This window comes from Oncorhynchus mykiss, chromosome 28 (assembly GCF_013265735.2).
Source record: "Oncorhynchus mykiss isolate Arlee chromosome 28, USDA_OmykA_1.1, whole genome shotgun sequence".
Taxonomy (NCBI): domain Eukaryota; kingdom Metazoa; phylum Chordata; class Actinopteri; order Salmoniformes; family Salmonidae; genus Oncorhynchus; species Oncorhynchus mykiss.
This window is the reverse complement of record NC_048592.1, coordinates 41,840,806-41,862,959: the sequence shown is the minus strand read 5'-3', so window position 1 is coordinate 41,862,959 and position 22,154 is coordinate 41,840,806. Positions and strand designations below refer to the sequence as shown.

General features: G+C 49.1%; 1 protein-coding gene across 2 annotated transcripts in view; it reads right to left on the bottom strand.

The window, feature by feature from the left end:
- Positions 1 to 6,990: 6,990 nt before the first annotated feature.
- Positions 6,991 to 22,154, bottom strand: part of LOC110508265 (macrophage mannose receptor 1) — a 99,736-nt gene continuing 84,572 nt past the window's right edge. Inside the window, exons 24-33 of one of the 2 annotated variants that reach the window (XM_036966149.1) lie at positions 20,839 to 20,871; positions 19,084 to 19,119; positions 18,802 to 18,895; positions 18,428 to 18,660; positions 17,005 to 17,170; positions 14,341 to 14,514; positions 13,303 to 13,419; positions 10,389 to 10,553; positions 8,323 to 8,349; positions 6,991 to 7,888 (exon numbers count right to left, since the gene is read on the bottom strand). In XM_036966149.1, the coding sequence (XP_036822044.1) occupies positions 7,614 to 7,888; positions 8,323 to 8,349; positions 10,389 to 10,553; positions 13,303 to 13,419; positions 14,341 to 14,514; positions 17,005 to 17,170; positions 18,428 to 18,660; positions 18,802 to 18,895; positions 19,084 to 19,119; positions 20,839 to 20,871 (1,320 nt within the window). In that variant the 3' untranslated portion in view covers positions 6,991 to 7,613. Of the gene's footprint in view, positions 7,889 to 8,322; positions 8,350 to 10,388; positions 10,587 to 13,302; positions 13,420 to 14,340; positions 14,515 to 17,004; positions 17,171 to 18,427; positions 18,661 to 18,801; positions 18,896 to 19,083; positions 19,120 to 20,838; positions 20,872 to 22,154 lie in introns of those variants that run through there. The other variant, XM_036966150.1, reaches the window with a different exon arrangement.

Genomic DNA, 22,154 nt, shown 5'->3' with positions numbered 1-22,154 from the left:
CCACTCTGGGACCTGCCACCAGTCTGACCGCTCTAGGAACTATGGTGCCACCAGTCTAACCACTCTGGGACCTATGGTGCCTCCAGTCTGACCGCTCTGGGACCGGCCACCAGTCTGACCAATCTGGGACATATGGTGCCACCAGTCTGACCGCTCTGGGACCTATGGTGCCACCATTCTGACCGCTCTGGGACCTATGGTGCCACCAGTCTGACCACTCTGGGACCTTTCACCAGTCTGACCACTCTGGGACCTGCCACCAGTCTGACCACTCTGGGACCTATGGTGCCACCAGTCTGACCACTCTGGGACCTATGGTGCCACCAGTCTGACCACTCTGGAACCTATGGTGCCACCAGTTTGACCACTATGGGACCTGCCAACAGTCTGACCACTCTGGGACCTGCCACCAGTCTGACCACTCTGTGACATAAGGTGTCACCAGTCTGACCGCTCTGGAACCTATGGTGCCACCAGTCTGACCACTCTGGGACCTATGGTGCCACCAGTCTGACCACTCTGGGACCTGCCACCAGTCTGACCTCTCTGGGACCTGCCACCAGTCTGACCACTCTGGGACCTGCCACCAGGCTGACCACTCTGGGACCTACAGTGCCACCAGTCTGACCGCTCTAGGAACTATGGTGCCACCAGTCTTACCACTCTGGGACCTATGGTGCCTCCAGTCTGACCGCTCTGGGACCGGCCACCAGTCTGACCACTCTGGGACATATGGTGCCACCAGTCTGACCGCTCTGGGACCTATGGTGCCACCAGTCTGACCGCTCTGGGACCTATGGTGCCACCAGTCTGACCACTCTGGGACATATGGTGCCACCAGTCTGACCACTCTGGGTCCTATGGTGTCACCAGTCTGACCACTCTGGGACCTGCCACCAGTCTGACCACTCTGGGACCTGCCACCAGTCTGACCACTCTGGGACCTACGGTGCCACCAGTCTGACCACTCTGGGACCTACAGTGCCACCAGTCTGACCACTCTGGGACCTGCCACCAGTCTGACCTCTCTGGGACCTGCCACCAGTCTGACCACTCTGGGACCTGCCACCAGTCTGACCACTCTGGGACCTACAGTGCCACCAGTCTGACCGCTCTAGGAACTATGGTGCCACCAGTCTAACCACTCTGGGACCTATGGTGCCTCCAGTCTGACCGCTCTGGACCGGCCACCAGTCTGACCACTCTGGGACCTATGGTGCCACCAGTCTGACCACTCTGGGACCTGCCACCAGTCTGACCACTCTTGGACCTGCCACCAGTCTGACCTCTCTGGGACCTGCCACCAGTCTGACCTCTCTGGGACCTATGGTTCCACCAGTCTGACCACTCTGGGACCTATGGTGCCACCAGTCTGACCACTCTGTGACCTGCAACCAGTCTGACCGCTCTGGGGCCTATGGTTCAACCAGTCTGACCACTCTGGGACCTATGGTGCCACCAGTCTGACCTCTCTGGGACCTGCCACCAGTCTGACCACTCTGTGACCTATCTCCAGTCTGACCGCTCTGGGACCTGCCACCAGTCTGACTGCTCTTGGACCTGCCACCAGTCTGACCACTCTGGGACCTTTCACCAGTCTGACCACTCTGGGACCTGCCACCAGTCTGACCACTCTGGGACCTATGATGCCACCAGTCTGACCACTCTGGGACCTATGGTGCCACCAGTCTGACCACTTTGGAACCTATGGTGCCACCAGTTTGACCACTCTGGGACCTGCCAACAGTCTGACCACTCTGGGACCTGCCACCAGTCTGACCACTCTGGGACCTACGGTGCCACCAGTCTGACCGCTCTGTGACATAGGGTGTCACCAGTCTGACCGCTCTGGAACCTATGGTGCCACCAGTCTGACCACTCTGGGATCTGCCACCAGTCTGACCACTCTGGGACCTATGGTGTCACCAGTCTGACCACTCTGGGACCTGCCACCAGTCTGACCACTCTGGGACCTATGGTGCCACCAGTCTGACCAATATGGGACCTATGGTGCCACCAGTCTGACCACTCTGGGACCTATGGTGCCACTAGTCTGACCACTCTGGGACCTGCCACCAGTCTGACCACTCTGGGACCTATGGTGCCACCAGTCTGACCGCTCTGGGACATATGGTGCCACCAGTCTGACCTCTCTGGGACCTGCCACCAGTCTGACCACTCTGGGACCTGCCACCAGTCTGACCACTCTGGGACCTATGGTGCCACCAGTCTGACCACTCTGGGACATATGGTGCCACCAGTCTGACCACTCTGGGACCTATGGTGCCACCAGTCTGACCGCTCTGGGACCTATGGTGCCACCAGTCTGACCACTCTGGGACATATGGTGCCACCAGTCTGACCACTCTGGGACCTATGGTGTCACCAGTCTGACCACTCTGGGACCTGCCACCAGTCTGACCACTCTGGGACCTGCCACCAGTCTGACCACTCTGGGACCTACGGTGCCACCAGTCTGACAGCTCTGGGACCTACAGTGCCACCAGTCTGACCACTCTGGGACCTGCCACCAGTCTGACCTCTCTGGGACCTGCCACCAGTCTGACCACTCTGGGACCTGCCACCAGTCTGACCACTCTGGGACCTACAGTGCCACCAGTCTGACCGCTCTAGGAACTATGGTGCCACCAGTCTAACCACTCTGGGACCTATGGTGCCTCCAGTCTGACCGCTCTGGGACCGGCCACCAGTCTGACCACTCTGGGACCTATGGTGCCACCAGTCTGACCTCTCTGGGACCTGCCACCAGTCTGACCACTCTGTGACCTATCTCCAGTCTGACCGCTCTGGGACCTGCCACCAGTCTGACTGCTCTTGGACCTGCCACCAGTCTGACCACTCTGGGACCTTTCACCAGTCTGACCACTCTGGGACCTGCCACCAGTCTGACCACTCTGGGACCTATGGTGCCACCAGTCTGACCACTCTGGGACCTATGGTGCCACCAGTCTGACCACTCTGGAACCTATGGTGCCACCAGTTTGACCACTCTGGGACCTGCCAACAGTCTGACCACTCTGGGACCTGTCACCAGTCTGACCACTCTGTGACATAAGGTGTCACCAGTCTGACCGCTCTGGAACCTATGGTGCCACCAGTCTGACCACTCTGGGACCTATGGTGTCACCAGTCTGACCACTCTGGGACCTGCCACCAGTCTGACCACTCTGGGACCTATGGTGCCACCAGTCTGACCACTCTGGGACCTATGGTGCCACCAGTCTGACCGCTCTGGGACATATGTTGCCACCAGTCTGACCTCTCTGGGACCTGCCACCAGTCTGACCACTCTGGGACCTGCCACCAGTCTGACCACTCTGGGACCTGCCACCAGTCTGACCACTCTGGGACCTATGGTGCCACCAGTCTGACCGCTCTGGGACATATGGTGCCACCAGTCTGACCTCTCTGGGACCTGCCACCAGTCTGACCACTCTGGGACCTGCCACCAGTCTGATCACTCTGGGACCTATGGTGCCACCAGTCTGACCACTCTGGGACATATGGTGCCACCAGTCTGACCGCTCTGGGACCTATGGTGCCACCAGTCTGACCGCTCTGGGACCTATGGTGCCACCAGTCTGACCACTCTGGGACATATGGTGCCACCAGTCTGACCACTCTGGGACCTATGGTGTCACCAGTCTGACCACTCTGGGACCTGCCACCAGTCTGACCACTCTGGGACCTGCCACCAGTCTGACCACTCTGGGACCTACGGTGCCACCAGTCTGACCACTCTGGGACCTACAGTGCCACCAGTCTGACCACTCTGGGACCTGCCACCAGTCTGACCTCTCTGGGACCTGCCACCAGTCTGACCACTCTGGGACCTGCCACCAGTCTGACCACTCTGGGACCTACAGTGCCACCAGTCTGACCGCTCTAGGAACTATGGTGCCACCAGTCTAACCACTCTGGGACCTATGGTGCCTCCATTCTGACCGCTCTGGGACCGGCCACCAGTCTGACCACTCTGGGACCTATGGTGCCACCAGTCTGACCACTCTGGGACCTGCCACCAGTCTGACCTCTCTGGGACCTGCCACCAGTCTGACCACTCTGGGACCTGCCACCAGGCTGACCACTCTGGGACCTACAGTGCCACCAGTCTGACCGCTCTAGGAACTATGGTGCCACCAGTCTAACCACTCTGGGACCTATGGTGCCTCCAGTCTGACCGCTCTGGGACCGGCCACCAGTCTGACCACTCTGGGACATATGGTGCCACCAGTCTGACCGCTCTGGGACCTATGGTGCCACCAGTCTGACCGCTCTGGGACCTATGGTGCCACCAGTCTGACCACTCTGGGACATATGGTGCCACCAGTCTGACCACTCTGGGACCTATGGTGTCACCAGTCTGACCACTCTGGGACCTGCCACCAGTCTGACCACTCTGGGACCTGCCACCAGTCTGACCACTCTGGGACCTACGGTGCCACCAGTCTGACCACTCTGGGACCTACAGTGCCACCAGTCTGACCACTCTGGGACCTGCCACCAGTCTGACCTCTCTGGGACCTGCCACCAGTCTGACCACTCTGGGACCTGCCACCAGTCTGACCACTCTGGGACCTACAGTGCCACAAGTCTGACCGCTCTAGGAACTATGGTGCCACCAGTCTAACCACTCTGGGACCTATGGTGCCTCCAGTCTGACCGCTCTGGGACCGGCCACCAGTCTGACCACTCTGGGACCTATGGTGCCACCAGTCTGACCACTCTGGGACCTGCCACCAGTCTGACCTCTCTGGGACCTATGGTGCCACCAGTCGAACCACTCTGGGACCTATGGTGCCACCAGTCTGACCACTCTTGGACCTGCCACCAGTCTGACCACTCTGGGACCTATGGTGCCACTAGTCTGACCACTCTGGGACCTGCCACCAGTCTGACCACTCTGGGACCTATGGTGCCACCAGTCTGACCACTCTGGGACCTGCCACCAGTCTGACCACTCTTGGACCTGCCACCAGTCTGACCTCTCTGGGACCTGCCACCAGTCTGACCTCTCTGGGACCTATGGTTCCACCAGTCTGACCACTCTGGGACCTATGGTGCCACCAGTCTGACCACTCTGTGACCTGCAACCAGTCTGACCGCTCTGGGGCCTATGGTTCCACCAGTCTGACCACTCTGGGACCTATGGTGCCACCAGTCTGACCACTCTGGGACCTATGGTGCCACTAGTCTGACCACTCTGGGACCTGCCACCAGTCTGACCACTCTGGGACCTGCCACCAGTCTGACCGCTCTGGGACCTGCCACCAGTCTGACTGCTCTTGGACCTGCCACCAGTCTGACCACTCTGGGACCTTTCACCAGTCTGACCACTCTGGGACCTGCCACCAGTCTGACCACTCTGGGACCTATGGTGCCACCAGTCTGACCACTCTGGGACCTATGGTGCCACCAGTCTGACCACTCTGGGACCTATGGTGCCACTAGTCTGACCACTCTGGGACCTGCCACCAGTCTGACCACTCTGGGACCTGCCACCAGTCTGACCACTCTGGGACCTATGGTGCCACCAGTCTGACCGCTCTGGGACATATGGTGCCACCAGTCTGACCACTCTGGGACATATGGTGCCACCAGTCTGACCACTCTGGGACCTATGGTGTCACCAGTCTGACCACTCTGGGACCTGCCACCAGTCTGACCACTCTGGGACCTATGGTGTCACCAGTCTGACCACTCTGGGACCTGCCACCAGCCTGACCACTCTGGGACCTGCCACCAGTCTGACCACTCTGGGACCTGCCACCAGTCTGACCACTCTGGGACCTATGGTGCCACCAGTCTGACCACTCTGGGACCTATGGTGCCACCAGTCTGACCACTCTGGGACCTATGGTGCCACCAGTCTGACCACTCTGGGACCTGCCACCAGTCTGACCACTCTGGGACCTATAGTGCCACCAGTCTGCTCGCAGTTGTCCGTTATCGTGCACCTGGCTCTCGAGACCAGGTGCACAAGAAGATTTTCTCAAAACCTCAAAAAATGACCAGGGGCACCCCATATTGACTTAGCCCGGGTGTGGGGTGCTCCCTACCCAGTATTGGACCCACTGCACCCCCCTAATTGCATTTGTTAAATCCACGCCTGGTAACCCGTTTAATCACTAGGCGCACGACCAAACGGTTGAGACTCTGCTTTTTTCTGAAGATTTTTCGAAAACCTCCTAAAATGACCAGGGGTGGCCCCCATTGACTTGGCCCTGTAGTGGGTTGCTCCCTACCCAATATTGGACCCACCAGCAACAATGAAATGTAACAATGAAAGCCCTGGAACCCTAGAACGGCAGAGACAAGATACTTTCTATCAGCGACTTGTTCAGAAGGAAAATGTTATTGCAACCTCTCTGCAATAAGGAATTGAGACCAAACGGTCCAGAGAAGTTTCAAGTGTTTAATACCAAGGATACAGTCAGTGCATACATTTAGAAAGCTCACAACACATCATATACTCTTCCCTCCTCTTGTAGGTGTCACCTCACCAGCATTTTATGACCCCAATGAGTTTCCCTCCATTCCCCTGTAGAATGTCCATGGTCCTCTCTTTGTTTAGCTAGATGTCAGAATCACAACCCGTCATTCTTCCATTCTGGGCTTGACCCTGCTCTCTGATCCTAGGCCATTTCCTCTTATATGATTAGGTCATGGTTTTTTAAACTAGCAAACACACAGTTTAATGACCTAAACTCCATTAATACTCTCGGTAATCATTCACTAAAGAGGATACAAACAAACTACAGTTTATTAACTTGAAACATGTTACATTTGAACAGAATCCATCAGATTCAAACAGAAGTGCATTGAACCGGGCCCGGCAGAACGTTCAACTCGTAGTAAACAGCTGATCTTACTGTAGAATATACTACAACATACTGGACAATCTCAATGTTCAGATGACAGCCAGGTTTGACCACCTTCCAATGATGAGATGGATGTTCTTCTTCTCTGGTTTTGTTTTATCATTTCACTGCCTGTGTTCGATCTTGTTCGATCTTGTCTATCCATCGATGGAAATACGTCCCAGACTTTATTGTGTTTTATCCTACGTGATTTTATTCATGCATTTATGGCTTTTTCAAGTTTTATATGTGCTTGTTTTTTAAAATGGTCGAATTAATAATAATTGTACATTTCACCAACAAAGACAAATCACCTAGACAGCTTCTCGGCTTCTTGTTCCAGCCTGACCTGACACACACTGTCCCCAATGCGAGAGAGTTACTGCAGCTGGTCCAATAGAAAGTGCCTAACCGGCCTCAGACCTCACCGCACATCCCCTGATTCCTAGGTGCAATATGTGAAGGTCGAGACATGAGGATTCTAATATCCCAGAAGTCTTTGCATAAATGGGGAAAAATTCAAAACGTCAGCGAAGCTAGTTAGCAATGGCGCTGCTCCAATGAATTTGTTGATTATTTTCAAAATCTTGTGCATGTAAATATGACTTTGCCTAACCTGGGTTGGATCTTTAACCTTCCTCCCCCCTGGACTCCCCCCTTGACTCCCCCTTCGACTCCCTCCTTGACTCCCCCCTCGACTTCCCCCTCGACTCCCCCCTCGACTCTCTCCAATCACAAAGTGATCATTGGCTGAGTCTCCATATGGTTAACCAGCTGGCTAGTGTCCACCATGCTGGAGTCGACCTTGATGACGGGCTCCGTGTAGAGGGGGTTGTCGAAGGTACTCCGGCCTGCGCTGAAGACCAGGGGGTTGGTGAAGGAGGGCAGGGGACGGCCGGTCTTCTTGTAGAGCATTAAGGCTGTGAGGCCCATCAGACACATGGTAGCCAATACCACCACCACTGCCAGGCCTGAATACACACGCCTCTGACCTGCCTTCAGAGACACTGCAGGATCACAGGAATAAATATTACAGTATGGCTATGGGTTGACTGGTATGACTGATTGGTTAATTGAATGAGTGGTTAATCGACAGAGTGGTTAATTGACCGAGTGGTTAATCGACAGAGTGGTTAATTGACAGAGTGGTTAATTGACAGAGTGGTTAATTGACAGAGTGGTTAATTGACAGAGTGGTTAATTGACCGAGTGGTTTATTGACAGAGTGGTTAATTGACAGAGTGGTTTATTGACAGAGTGGTTAATTGACAGAGTGGTAATAGACTGATCATTCATTGACTGATTGATTGATTAGTTGATTGAAGGATGGATGATGGGTTGACAGATGGATGGGTGGGCTGGATGATTGATTGATTGATTGATTGATTGAAGGATGGATGATGGGTTGGATGATTGATTGGCTCATTCATTCATGACTCACCATGTGTTGGTGGTGTTTCTGGTAGAACTGGAGGTGGAACAGAGAGGATTAATAACAAGGTATTATTAAGAGGTCCAACGCTGTCTATTTATTTATTTATTTTTTATTTCACCTTTATTTAACCAGGTAAACTAGTTGAGAACAAGTTCTCATTAACAACTGCGACCTGGCCAAGGTAAAGCAAAGCAGTGCAACACAAACAACACAGAGCTACACATGGGATAAACAAGGGCACAGTCAATAACACAATAGAAAAATAAGTCTATGTACAGTGTGTGGCGTGAGGAGGAGGCAACAAAAAAAAGCCCATAGTAGTGAAGTAATTACAAGTTAGCAAGTTAGCACTGGAGTGATAGATGAGCAGATGATGATGTGCAAGTTGAAATACTGGTGTGCCAAAGAGCAGAAAAGAAAATAAAAACAATATGGGGATGAGGTAGGTAGATTGGGTGGGCTATTTACAGATGGGCTATGTACAGCTGCAGCGATTGGTAAACTGCTCAGATAGCTGATGTTTAAAGTTAGTGAGGGAAATATAAGTCTCCAGCTTCAGGGATTTTTGCAATTTGTTCCAGTCTTTGGCAGCAGAGAACTGGAAGGAAAGGCGGCCAAAGGACGTTGGCTTTGGGGATGGCCAGTGAGATATACCTGCTAGAGTGCATGCTACGGGTGGGTGTTGTTATCGAGACCAGTGAGCTGAGATAAGGCGGAACATTACCTAGCATCAACTTATAGATGACCTGGAGCCAGTGTGTCTGGCGACGAATATGTAGCGAGGGCCAGCCGACTAGAGCATACAGGTCGCAGTGGTGGGTGTTATAAGAGTATTTGGTGACAAAACGGATGGCACTGTGATAGACTGCATCCAGTTTGCTGAGTAGAGTGTTACTCTACTAGCTATTTTGTAAATGACATCGCCGAAGTCGAGGATCGGTAGGATAGTCAGTTTTACGAGGGTATGTTTGGTACCGTGAGTGAAGGAGGCTTTTTTGTGAAATAGGGAGCTGATTCTAGATTTAATTTTGGATTGGAGATGCTTAATGTGAGTCTGGAAGGAGAGTTTACAGTCTAACCAGACATCTAGGTATTTGTAGTTGTCCGCATATTCTAAGTGAAGAACCATCCAGAGTAGTGATGCTAGTCGGGTGGGCAGGTGTGGGCAGCGAACGGTGGAAGAGCATGCATTTCGTTTTACTAGCATTTAAGAGTAGTTGGAGGCCACGGAAGGAGTGTCGTATGGCGTTGGAGGTTTGTTAACACAGTGTCCAAAGAAGGGCATCAGATGTATACAGAATGGTGTCGTCTGCGTAGAGGTGGATCAGGGAATCACCAACAGCAAAAGCGACAGAGTCGGCCCGAGAATTGAACCCTGTGGCACCCCCATAGAGACTGCCAGAGGTCCGGACAACAGGCCCTCCGATTTGACACACTGAACGCTGTCAGAGAAGTAGTTGGTGAACCAGGCGAGGCAGTAATTTGAGAAACCAAGGCTGTTGAGTCTGCCAATAAGAATGCGGTGATTGACAGAGTCGAAAGCCTTGGCCAGGTCGATGAAGATGGCTGCACAGTACTATCTTTTATCGATGGCGGTTATGATATTGCCAGAGTGGTTAATTGGGCAAGTAGCCGCAGGGGGTGTGGAGCTGTTGACCGGTGTTGGGGTAGCCAGGAGGAAAGCAAGGCCAGACGGTGAGAAATGGTTATTGAAATTCTCGATTATCGTGGATTTATCGATGGTGACAGTGTTACCTAGCCTCAGTGCAGTGGGTAGTTGGGAGGAGGTGCTCTTATTCTCCATGGACTTTATAGTGTCCCAAAACTTTTTGGAGTTAGAGCCACAGGATGTTTTTGTGCTGGTCGATGGCAGTCAGGTCTGGAGTGAACCAAGGGCTAAATCTGTTCTTAGTTCTACATTTTTTGAAAGGGGCATACTTATTTAAGATGGTGAGGAAATTACTCAACCTCGTCTTTCCTACAGATGTATGGTCTGTCTCAACCTCGTCTTTCCTACAGATGTATGGTCTGTCTCAACCTCGTCTTTCCTACAGATGTATGGTCTGTCTCACCTTTGGGCTTCTTGCAGATGTATGGTTTATAATACCACCTGGGGGCAGTGCTCCAAGTCCCATCGGAGGATAGCATATATCCATAGATATAGGAAGAGTCCTGAGGCTGTCCATCTGCCCAGTTAATGTAGTCCAGCACTGTTTGGTCCAGCCACTTCCACTGGCCTGCATCAGGGTATGTTGTTAGTCACCTGCACACTTACAAAAAAAGGTTCTATCTAGAACCTAAAAGAGTTCTCCCATGGTGACAGCTGAAGAACCATTTTGGAACCCTTTTATTATAAAGGTGTAGGTGTGTGTTGTAAAGGCCTATCTAGAAGGATTGGTAGTTACCTAGGTGTGTTTTGTAAAGGCCTATCTAGAAGGATTGGTAGTTACCTAGGTGTGTTTTGAACAGGCCAATCCAGAAGTATTGGTACTTACCTAGGTGTGTTTTGTAAAGGCCTATCTAGAAGGATTGGTAGTTACCTAGGTGTGTTTTGAACAGGCCAATCCAGAAGTATTGGTAGTTACCTAGGTGTGTTTTGAACAGGCCAATCCAGAAGTATTGGTAGTTACCTAGGTGTGTTTTGAACAGGCCTATCTAGAAGCATTGGTAGTTACCTAGGTGTGTTTTGTACAGGCCTATCTAGAAGGATTGGTAGTTACCTAGGTGTGTTTGGAACAGGCCTATCTAGAAGGATTGGTAGTTACCTAGGTGTGTTTCGTACAGGCCGATCTAGATGGATATGTAGTTACCTAGGTGTGTTAGGTACAGGCCTATCTAGAATGATTGGTAGTTACCTAAGGGTGTTTTGTACAGGCCTATCTAGAACTCTTGGTAGTTACCTAGGTGTGTTTTCAACAGGCCTATCTAGAATGATTGTTTCTATGTGTGTGTTGTAAAGGCCTATCTAGAAGGATTGGTAGTTACCTAGGTGTGTTTTGTACAGACCTATCTAGAAGGATTGTTTCTAGGTGTGTGTTGTAAAGGCCTATCTAGAAGGATTGGTAGTTACCTATGTGTGTTTCGTACAGGCCAATCCAGAAGGATTGGAAGTTACCTAGGTGTGTTTCGTACAGGCTTATCTAGAAGGATATGTAGTTACCTAGGTGTGTTTTGAACAGGCCTATCTAGAAGGATTGGTAGTTACCCAGGTGTGTATTGAACAGGACTATCTAGAAGGATTGGTAGTTACCTCGGTGTGTTTTGAACAGGTCTATCTAGAATGATTGGTAGTTACCTAGGTGTGTTTTGAACAGAACTATCTAGAAGGATTGGTAGTTACCTAGGTGTGTTTTGAACAGGCCTATCCAGAAGGATTGGTAGTTACCTAGATGTGTTTTGAACAGGTCGATCTAGAAGGATATGTAGTTACCTAGGTGTGTTTCGTACAGGCCTATCTAGAAGGATTGGTAGTTACCTAAGGGTGTTTTGTACAGGCCTATCTAGAAGGCTTAGTAGTTACCTAGGTGTGTTTTGAACAGGCCTATCTAGAATGATTGTTTCTATGTGTGTGTTGTAAAGGTCTATCTAGAAGGATTGGTAGTTAACTAGGTGTGTTTTGTACAGGCCTATCTAGAAGGATTGTTTCTAGGTGTGTGTTGTAAAGGCCTATTTAGAAGGATTGGTAGTTACCTATGTGTGCTTCGTACAGGCCAATCCAGAAGGATTGGTAGTTACCTAGGTGTGTTTTGAACAGGCCTGTCTAGAAGGATTGGTAGTTACCTAGGTGTGTTTCGTACACGCCTATCTTGAATGATTGGTAGTTACCTAGGTGTGTTTTGAACAGGCCTATCTAGAAGGATTGGTAGTTACCTAGGTATGTTTTGAACAGGACTATCTAGAAGGATTGATAATTACCTAGGTGTGTTTTGAACAGGCCTATCTAGAAGGATTGGTAGTTACCTAGGTGTGTTTTGAACAGGCCTATCTAGAAGGATTGGTAGTTAACCTAGGTGTGTTTCGTACAGGCATATCTAGAAGGATATGTAGTTACCTAGGTGTGTTTTGAACAGGACTATGTAGAAGGATTGGTAATTACCTAGGTTTGTTTTGAACAGGCCTATCTAGAAGGATTAGTAGTTACCTAGGTGTGTTTTGAACAGGTATATCTAGAAGGATTGGTAGTTACCTAGGTGTGTTTTGAACAGGTCTATCTAGAAGGATTGGTAGTTACCTAGGTGTGTTTTGAACAGGCCTATCCATAAGGATTGGTAGTTAGCTAGATGTGTTTTGAACAGGCCTATCCAGAAGGATTGGTAGTTACCTAGGTTTGTTTTGTACAGGCCTATCTAGAAGGATTGGTAGTTACCTAGGTGTGTTTTGAACAGGCCTATCTAGAAGGATTGGTAGTTACCTAGGTGTTTTTCGTACAGGCATATCAAGAAGGATATGTAGTTACCTAGGTGTGTTTTGAACAGGCCTATCTAGATGGATATGTAGTTACCTAGGTGTGTTTCGTACAGGCCTATCTAAAAGGATTGATAGTTACATAGGTGTGTTTTGAACAGGCCTATCTAGAATGATTGTTTCTATGTGTGTGTTGTAAAGGCCTATCTAGAAGGATTGGTAGTTACCTAGGTGTGTTTTGTACAGGACTATCTAGAAGGATTGTTTCTAGGTGTGTGTTGTAAAGGCCTATCTAGAAGGATTGGTAGTTACCTATGTGTGTTTTGTACAGGCCAATCCAGAAGGATATGTAGTTACCTAGGTGTGTTTTGAACAAGCCTATCTAGAAGGATTGGTAGTTACCTAGGTGTGTTTTGAACAGGTCTATCTAGAAGGATTGGTAGTTACCTAGGTGTGTTTTGAACAGGCCTATCCAGAAGGATTGGTAGTTACCTAGGTGTGTTTTGAACAGGCCTATCCAGAAGGGTTGGTAGTTACCTAGGTGTGTTTTGAACAGGTCTATCTAGAAGGATTGGTAGTTACCTAGGTGTGTTTTGTACAGGCCAATCCAGAAGGAGGAGGAGCTGTCTTTCAGAAACTCCACGTTGCTCTTTATGAAGCGGAGTTCTTCAGGATCCTCGATGCTCACCAGAGACGCCCCTTCACACACAATATTGGTATTAATGCCTCTCCATTTACTTTCTTTACAGTTTGTTCTACCCAAAGAAATGCACAGTTCATGGAAAACTGGATCCCAATTCCAGTTCTCTCCTTTTCTCCCTGAAGCATTCACCATCTCACTCCACGCCAGGATGTAAAAGCATCAGATAGGTGTATCAGCCTGTGTCCTAAAGCATTAGATAGGTGTATCCGTCTGGGTACTAAAGCAATAGATAGGTGTATCCGTCTGGGTACTAAAGCATTAGATAGGTGTATCAGTCTGTGTCCTAAAGCATTATATAGGTGTATCAGTCTGTGTCCTAAATCATTAGATAGGTGTATCAGTCTGTGTCCTAAAGCATTATATAGGTGTATCAGTCTGTGTCCTAAAGCATTATATAGGTGTATCAGTCTGTGTCCTAAAGCATTAGATAGGTGTATCAGTCTGTGTCCTAAAGCATTATATAGGTGTATCAGTCTGTGTCCTAAAGCATTATATAGGTGTATCAGTCTGTGTCCTAAAGCATTATATAGGTGTATCAGTCTGTGTCCTAAAGCATTATATAGGTGTATCAGTCTGTGTCCTAAATCATTAGATAGGTGTATCAGTCTGTGTCCAAAAGCATTAGATAGGTGTATCAGTCTGGGTGCCACCTTTCTTCCAACAATTCAGTCAACCAGTCCAGACTTGGAGGAGAATGGGAGATGGGCCCTGTCCAAAAATGCACCATTTTATAACGGCGCCCCGTATAAGGCCTGGCATATTGAATATGAACGCATGTACCCTGAAGAGTTCTGAATGTAATGTGTTACATGGCCTCAAATCTCCTCTCTCTCCTGACAAGTCAACTTATCAGAAATCACGGGTATTCAATAGGACGGCAATTTTTGACACACCCTTGGTTTTGAGGCTCCTCCTACCTTTACGTATACAGCTGGTGGAGGCGTCGGCCCACTCTATGTGGTTAATGACGAAGCTGTAGCAGTGCCCTCTGAAAGGCAACCAGAACCAGGGGCTGTTGCTACCACTGTTCTCCTCCTGCTCCTCCTGGATACATTCCCCGGTGTACTGGGGTGGGGCCGTGGGCGGGACGGCTGTGGGGGGAACAAGCCAAAAGGATTACAGCACTGCACAGGGATCAACCAATAGGATATCCTCTATGGGAGAAACTAGCCAATGGTATTACGGAGCTGCATAAGGACCAACCACTAGGATCCTTCCCACCCTGCTGCTATCACACACTGGGGTAGGTGACTGGCTCACCTGGTGACAACTAACACATTGAGGAAGGTGACTGTCTCACCTGGGGACTACTAACACACTGGGGTAGGTCCCTGTCTCACCTGGTGACTACTAACACACTGGGGTAGGTACATGTCTCACCTGGTGACTACTAACACACTGGGGTAGGTACCTGTCTCACCTGGGGACTACTAACACACTGGGTTAGGTGATTGTCGCACCTGGGAACTAAAAACACAAGAGGGTAGAAGAATGTCTCACCTGGTGACTACTAACACACTGGGGAAGGTACCTGTCTCACCTGGTGACTACTAACACACTGGGGTAGGTACCTGTCTCACCTGGTGACTACTAACACACTGGGGTAGGTACCTGTCTCACCTGGTGACTACTAACACACTGGGGTAGGAGAATGTCTCACCTGGTGACTACTAACACATTGAGGAAGGTGACTGTCTCACCGGGTGACTACTAACACACTGGGGTAGGTGAGTGTCGCACCTGGGAAATAAAAACACAAGGGGGTAGGAGAATGTCTCACCTGGTGACTACTAACACACTGGGGAAGGTACCTGTCTCACCTGGTGACTACTAACACATTGAGGAAGGTGACTGTCTCACCTGGGGACTACTAACACACTGGGGTAGGTACCTGTCTCACCTAGGGACTACTAGCACACTGGGGTAGGAGAATGTCTCACCTGGTGACTACTAACACATTGAGGAAGGTGACTGTCTCACCTGGGGACGACTAACACACTGGGGTAGGTACCTGTCTCAACTGGTGACTACTAACACACTGGGGTAGGTACCTGTCTCACCTGGTGACTACTAACACACTGGGGTAGGTACCTGTCTCACCTGGGGACTACTAACACACTGGGGAAGGTGAGTGTCGCACCTGGGAACTAAAAACACAAGGGGGTAAGAAAATGTCTCACCTGGTGATTACTAATACACTGGGCTAGGTACCTGTCTCACCTGGTGACTACTATCACACTGGGGTAGAAGAATGTCTCACTTGGTGACTACTAACACACTGGGGTAGGTACCTGTCTCACCTGGGGACTACTAACACAATATGGGTGGGTGACTGTCTCACCTGGAGACTATTAACACAATGGGGTAGGCACCTGTTTCACCTGGTGACTACTAACACACTGGGGTGGGTGACTGTCTCACCTGGTGACTACGAACACACTGGGGTAGGTACCTGTCTCACCTGGTGACTACTAACACAGTGGGTTAGGTACCTGTCTCATCTGGGGACTACTAACACACTGGGGTAGGTACCTGTCTCACCTGATGACTACTAACACACTGGGGTAGGTACCTGTCTCACCTGGTGACTACTAACACAATGGGGTGGGTGACTGTCTCACCTGGTGACTACTAACACAATGGGGTAGGCACCTGTCTCACCTGGGGACTACTAACACACTGGGGTAGGTACCTGTCTCACCTGGTGACTACTAACACAGTGGGTTAGGTACCTGTCTCATCTGGGGACTACTAACACACTGGGGTAGGTACCTGTCTCACCTGGTGACTACTAACACACTGGGGTAGGTGAGTGTCGCACCTGGGAACTAAAAACGAAAGGGGGTAGGAGATTGTCTCACCTGGTGACTACTCACACACTGTGGTAGGTACCTGTCTCACCTGGTGACTACTAACACAATGGGGTAGGTGACTGTCTCACCTGGAGACTACCAACTCAATGGGGTAGGCACCTGTCTCACCTGGTGACTACTAACACACTGGGGTAGGTACCTGTCTCACCTGGTGACTACTAACACACTGGGTTAGGTACCTGTCTCATCTGGGGACTACTAACACACTGGGTTAGGTACCTGTCTCACCTGGTGACTACTAACACACTGGGGTAGGTACCTGTCTCACCTGGGGACTACCAACAGACTGGGGTAGGTGACTGTCTCACCTGGTGACTACTAACACACTGGGGTAGGTGACTGTCTCACCTGGGGACTACTAACACACTGGGGTAGGTGCCTGTCTCACCTGGTAACTACTAACACACTGGGGTAGGTACCCGTCTCACCTGGGGACAACTAACACACTGGGCTGGGTGACTGTCTCACCTGGGGACTACTAACACATTGGGGTCAGTGACTGTCTCACCTGGTGACTACTAACACACTGGGGTAGGTATCTGTCTCACCTGGTGACTACTAACACACTGGCGTAGGAGACTGTCTTACCTGGCTACTACTAAAACACTGGGGTAGGTATCTGTCTCACCTGGTGACTACTAACACAATGGGGTCAGTGACTGTCTCACATGGTGACTACTAACACAAAGGGGTCAGTGACTGTCTCACCTGGGGACTGCTTACACACACTGGGGTAGGTGTGGTTACAAAGGGCTGTCTTCCAGGTGCCTTCCACATCCAGGTAGACACAGGGCCGGTCTCTGCTGGGCTCGTCTTGGGCCCACCGGTCCATGCTCAAGGGCCAGCCGTCCATCCACCTGAAGTAGCCTTGCGTCTGAAACAACAAACCACTACAGCTGTAAGTCAGTTGGTAGAGCACAGCGCTCCCAACGTCACTCTCATGGGTTTGATTCCTGCTGGCACCTCCCTGACGATCTGAACTCCATGTTATATTACAGTACACTTGCCTTTCCTGACAATCTGAACACCATGTTATATTACTGTACACTAGCCTTTCCTGACAATCTGAACACAGTTTTGTGGTGCTGTAGACGACCCTGTGGTTGAAACCCACCGTATCCCCTACAGCAGTCCCGTGACTTCTTCCCGTTCACCCAACACATTCCAAGGCCATCTGGATCCTACAGATAACCATTAACTTGTATCAAATGTATTTATAAAGCCCTTCTTAGATCAGCTGATGTCACACAGCGCTGTACAGAAACCCAGCCTAAAACCCCAAACAGGAAGCAATGCAGGTGTAGAAGCACCTTGTTACATCTGATGTACCAACCAGTCTCTATCACCCCTCAGATACTATAGTATTACTGATGTACCAACCAGTCTCTATCACCCCTCAGATACTATAGTACTACTGATGTACCAACCAGTCTCTATCACCCCTCAGATACTATAGTATTACTGATGTAACAACCAGTCTCTATCACCCCTCAGATATTATAGTATTACTTATGTACCAACCCGTCTCTATCACCCCTCAGATACTATAGTATTACTGATGTACCAACCAGTCTCTATCACCCCTCAGATACTATAGTAATTCTGATGTAACAACCAGTCTCTATCACCACTCAGATACTATAGTATTACTACAACCAGTCTCTATCACCCCTCAGATACTATAGTGTTACTGATGTACCAACCAGTCTCTATCACCCCTCAGACACTATAGTTTTACTGATGTACCAACCAGTCTCTATCACCCCTCAGATACTATAGTTTTACTACAACCAGTCTCTCTCACCCCTCAGATACTATAGTATTACTGATGTACCAGCCAGTCTCTATCACCCCTCAGATACTATAGTATTACTGATGTACCAACCAGTCTCTATCACCCCTCAGATACTATAGTATTACTACAACCAGTCTCTATCACCCCTCAGAAACTATAGTATTACTGATGTACCAACCAGTCTCTATCACCCCTCAGATACTATAGTATTACTTATGATCCATCATGTCTCGAGTATAGAAATGTTCAAAGTTTCACCCAGAATCCAACAGTACCAATAACCTGCCTGTTCTGAGGAGGAGTCCGTTGCACCTGAAGAGACAGCTAGTACTGTACCTCATTCCTATTGAGTCCAATCCACAGTGGTGTCTGCAGCTTCAAAGCCTGCAGCTCCAGGTAGGCTGCTGACAGTTCATCCAGGGTGCTAGCCAGCTGGCCCTCCTCAGCCTCACACTGCATCCGGGCTTCGGGCCATGTCCTGTTCTGGGGCAGCACCTTGTAGGAGTCGTTGGCCAGCTTCACCCAGCCTCTAGGTAACACTGTCGGTGTCGGGACTGGGATGCCTGAGTCTAGGAGGGCAGGGCAACACTTAGTCACATTACAAATCACAGGGCCGAGGATGGAGACAAAAAGGAGGAGGAAGAAGAGGATGAAGAGTAGGAGAGAGAAAGAAGAAGAGAGAGAGAGAAGAGGAGAATGTATTTTCTCACCAACTTTACGCTGACAGATGAAGCCGTGTGTGTCGTTGCAGGAACTGATTTCCCATTTTCCCAAGATGGAGGAGGAACTGGCCATCACAATACACTGTGAGACAAAGATGATCAATATCGACAACATTCACAGTCACAGACTTAATTCCCTCATATAGTAGAGCTTTGAGCTAAATGTAAGTCTAGCACTTTAAATAATACATTATTAATATGTTATTATATCCGATTTATTGTGTGTAATTCTCATTTTGAATGGTGATAGTTAGTTTAAATGGATCTTACCCGACTAGCCTGAGAGGAAAGCATATCCATGTACCACTACAAATTGAAAACAAAATGGTATACGTTAGTGGTATTTATTAAGAAATTGTTCTAGAGATAGAATAAGCAAAGTAAACGATGGGGATTTAATCAATGTGTTTCAGTATAATATGTAAACGATGGGGGATTTAGTCAATGTGTTTCAGTATAATATGTAAACGATGGGGATTTAGTCAATGTGTTTCAGTATAATATGTAAACAATGGGGATTTAGTCAATGTGTTTCAGTATAATATGTAAACGATGGGGATTTAATCAATGTGTTTCAGTATAATATGTAAACGATGGGGATTCAGTCCATGTGTTTGGAAATGTGTTGGTTGGAAATCTTTGATGGAGAGCAATATTCAAACTTTGTTTCTGTTTTTTTAAGTAGATTAAAGTCAGAACTCAGACTGGGCCATTCACTGAACACCTATTGGAAAGCCATTCTGGTGTGTCTTTGGCATTCACATGTGTGTAATTAGGATTTCTTCTTCCTAGGATAGTCCCAGCCTTTCTTGTCCCTGGGATAGTCCCAGGGCTAAGCTTTCTTGTCCCTGGGATAGTCCCAGCCTTTCTTGTCCCTGGGATAGTTCAATAATTTATTGTCCCTGTGATAGTCCCAGGGCTAGGCTTTGTTGTCCCTGGGATAGTCCTAGCCTTTCTTGTTCCTGTGATAGTCCAAGGGCTAGGCTTTCTTGTCCCTGGGATAGTCCCAGGCTTTCTTGTTCCTGGGATAGTCCCAGGCTTTCTTGTCCCTGGGATAGTCCCAGGGCTAGGCTTTCTTGTCCCTGGGATAGTCCCAGGCTTTCTTGTCCCTGGGATAGTCCCAGGCTTTCTTGTCCCTGTGATAGTCCCAGGCTTTCTTGTCCCTGTGATAGTCCCAGGGCTAGGCTTTCTTGTCCCTGGGATAGTCCCAGGCTTTCTTGTCCCTGGGATAGTCCCAGGCTTTCTTGTCCCTGGGATAGTTCAATAATTTATTGTCCCTGTGATAGTCCCAGGGCTAGGCTTTTTTGTCCCTGGGATAGTCCCAGGGTTTCTTGTTCCTGGGATAGTCCCAGGGTTTCTTGTCCCTGGATAGTCCCAGGGTATCTTGTCCCTGGGATAGTCCCAGGGTTTCTTGTCTCTGGATAGTCCCAGGGTTTCTTGTCCCTGGATAGTCCCAGAGTTTTCAGGAGACAGAGGTAAGCTTTCCTTTTCTTTTTTACCTGGGCTCTGCTCATGGCATGTCTTTTGATCCTGACACCTTCCCCAAAGAGGTGACCAAGTATGAACTCTGGGGTGTTTCCAGCAAGTATGAACTCTGGGGTGTTTCCAGCAAGTATGAACTCTGGGGTGTTTCCAACCAGTATGAACTCTGGGGTGTTTCCACCAAGTATGATCTCTGGTGTGTTTCCAACCAGTATGAACTCTGGGGTGTTTCCAACCAGTATGAACTCTGGGGTGTTTCCAACCAGTATGAACTCTGGGGTGTTTCCAACCAGTATGAACTCTGGGGTGTTTCCAACCAGTATGATCTCTGGGGTGTGAAGACATACACAATCAATACATTCTTTCACTTTAAATATGTAGAATAGGTTTGTGTAGATCTGTCAGAAAAAAACATAACTTAATTCCTTTTTTACTTAATTTTAAGGCAGCAAAATGTGAAAACCGTGCAAAGCGTGCGTAGACTTTCACTAGGTCCTGTGTGTGTGTATGTCTGTGTTTACTTCAAGTTTGAAGGGACTTTACCTGACTATAGTGATGCCATTGCGATGGGAACATCTGTGACAATTAAGAAACAAAATATTACATATTAGGGGTATTTATTAAGAAACATTATTGGTTTAGGGATAAAATTAGCAAATTAAACTCAAAGTAAACTAACACATCATGTCCAGTGTGCCACACAGTGTTCCAGGCTGTAATGTATGTGTATATTATGTAAAATGTTACCTCAATTTTCACCACTGAGCAAATGTATTAAGGTCTGCTGAGCACAAACTTGAAAGTTGTGAAAATTCTGTGCAACGTCCAGCGCACGTTTACTGTGAACGCTGAGGCTGTACCCACTATAAGTTAGTTTTACTGTGAAAACTGACGCTGTACCTGCTTTAAGTTGCAGTTTTAACAGTGGACAAGTAGGCTAATGTGGCTATTTGATCATAATGTAGGCCTACCAGACAGGCCTACCATCAAAAACAATGGAGAAAATGCATCTCATTACATTTTAACATGGAAATAGCTGTTCTATCATTCGGTCTACAGTAGCAGCCAATGTGTGGTGTTCAATATAGAACGACATTCCATGAGACTTTTGAAAACACATGCAGGGCTTGACATTCACCTGTTTATCCAAATTTGGTTGGAAATCTTTGATGGAGAAGCAATATTCCAACTTTGTTTCTGTTTTTTAAGCAGATCAAAGTCAGAACTGAGACTGTACCATTCAGGAGCACTAAACACCTATTGGAAAGCCATTCTGGTGTGTTTTTGGCATTCAAATGTGTGTAAATAGGCTTTCTTGTCCCAGGGATTCTTGTCCCTAGATAGTCCCAGGGTTTCATGTGCCTGGGATAGTCCCAGGGTATCTTGTCCCTGGGATAGTCCCAGGGTATCTTGTCCCTGGGATAGTCCCAGGCTATCTTGTCCCTGGGATAGTCCCAGGCTATCTTGTTCCTGGGATAGTCCCAGGGTTTCTTGTCCCTGGATAGTCCCAGGGTTTCTTGTTCCTGGGATAGTCCCAGGGTATCTTGTCCCTGGGATAGTCCCAGGGTATCTTGTCCCTGGGATAGTCCCAGGCTATCTTGTCCCTGGGATAGTCCCAGGGTTTCTTGTCCCTGGGATAGTCCCAGGGTATCTTGTCCCTGGGATAGTCCCAGGGTATCTTGTCCCTGGGATAGTCCCAGGGTATCTTGTCCCTGGGATAGTCCCAGGCTATCTTGTCCCTGGGATAGTCCCAGGCTATCTTGATCCGGGGATAGTCCCAGGGTTTCTTGTCCCTGGGATAGTCCCAGGGTATCTTGTCCCTGGGATAGTCCCAGGGTATCTTGTCCCTGGGATAGTCC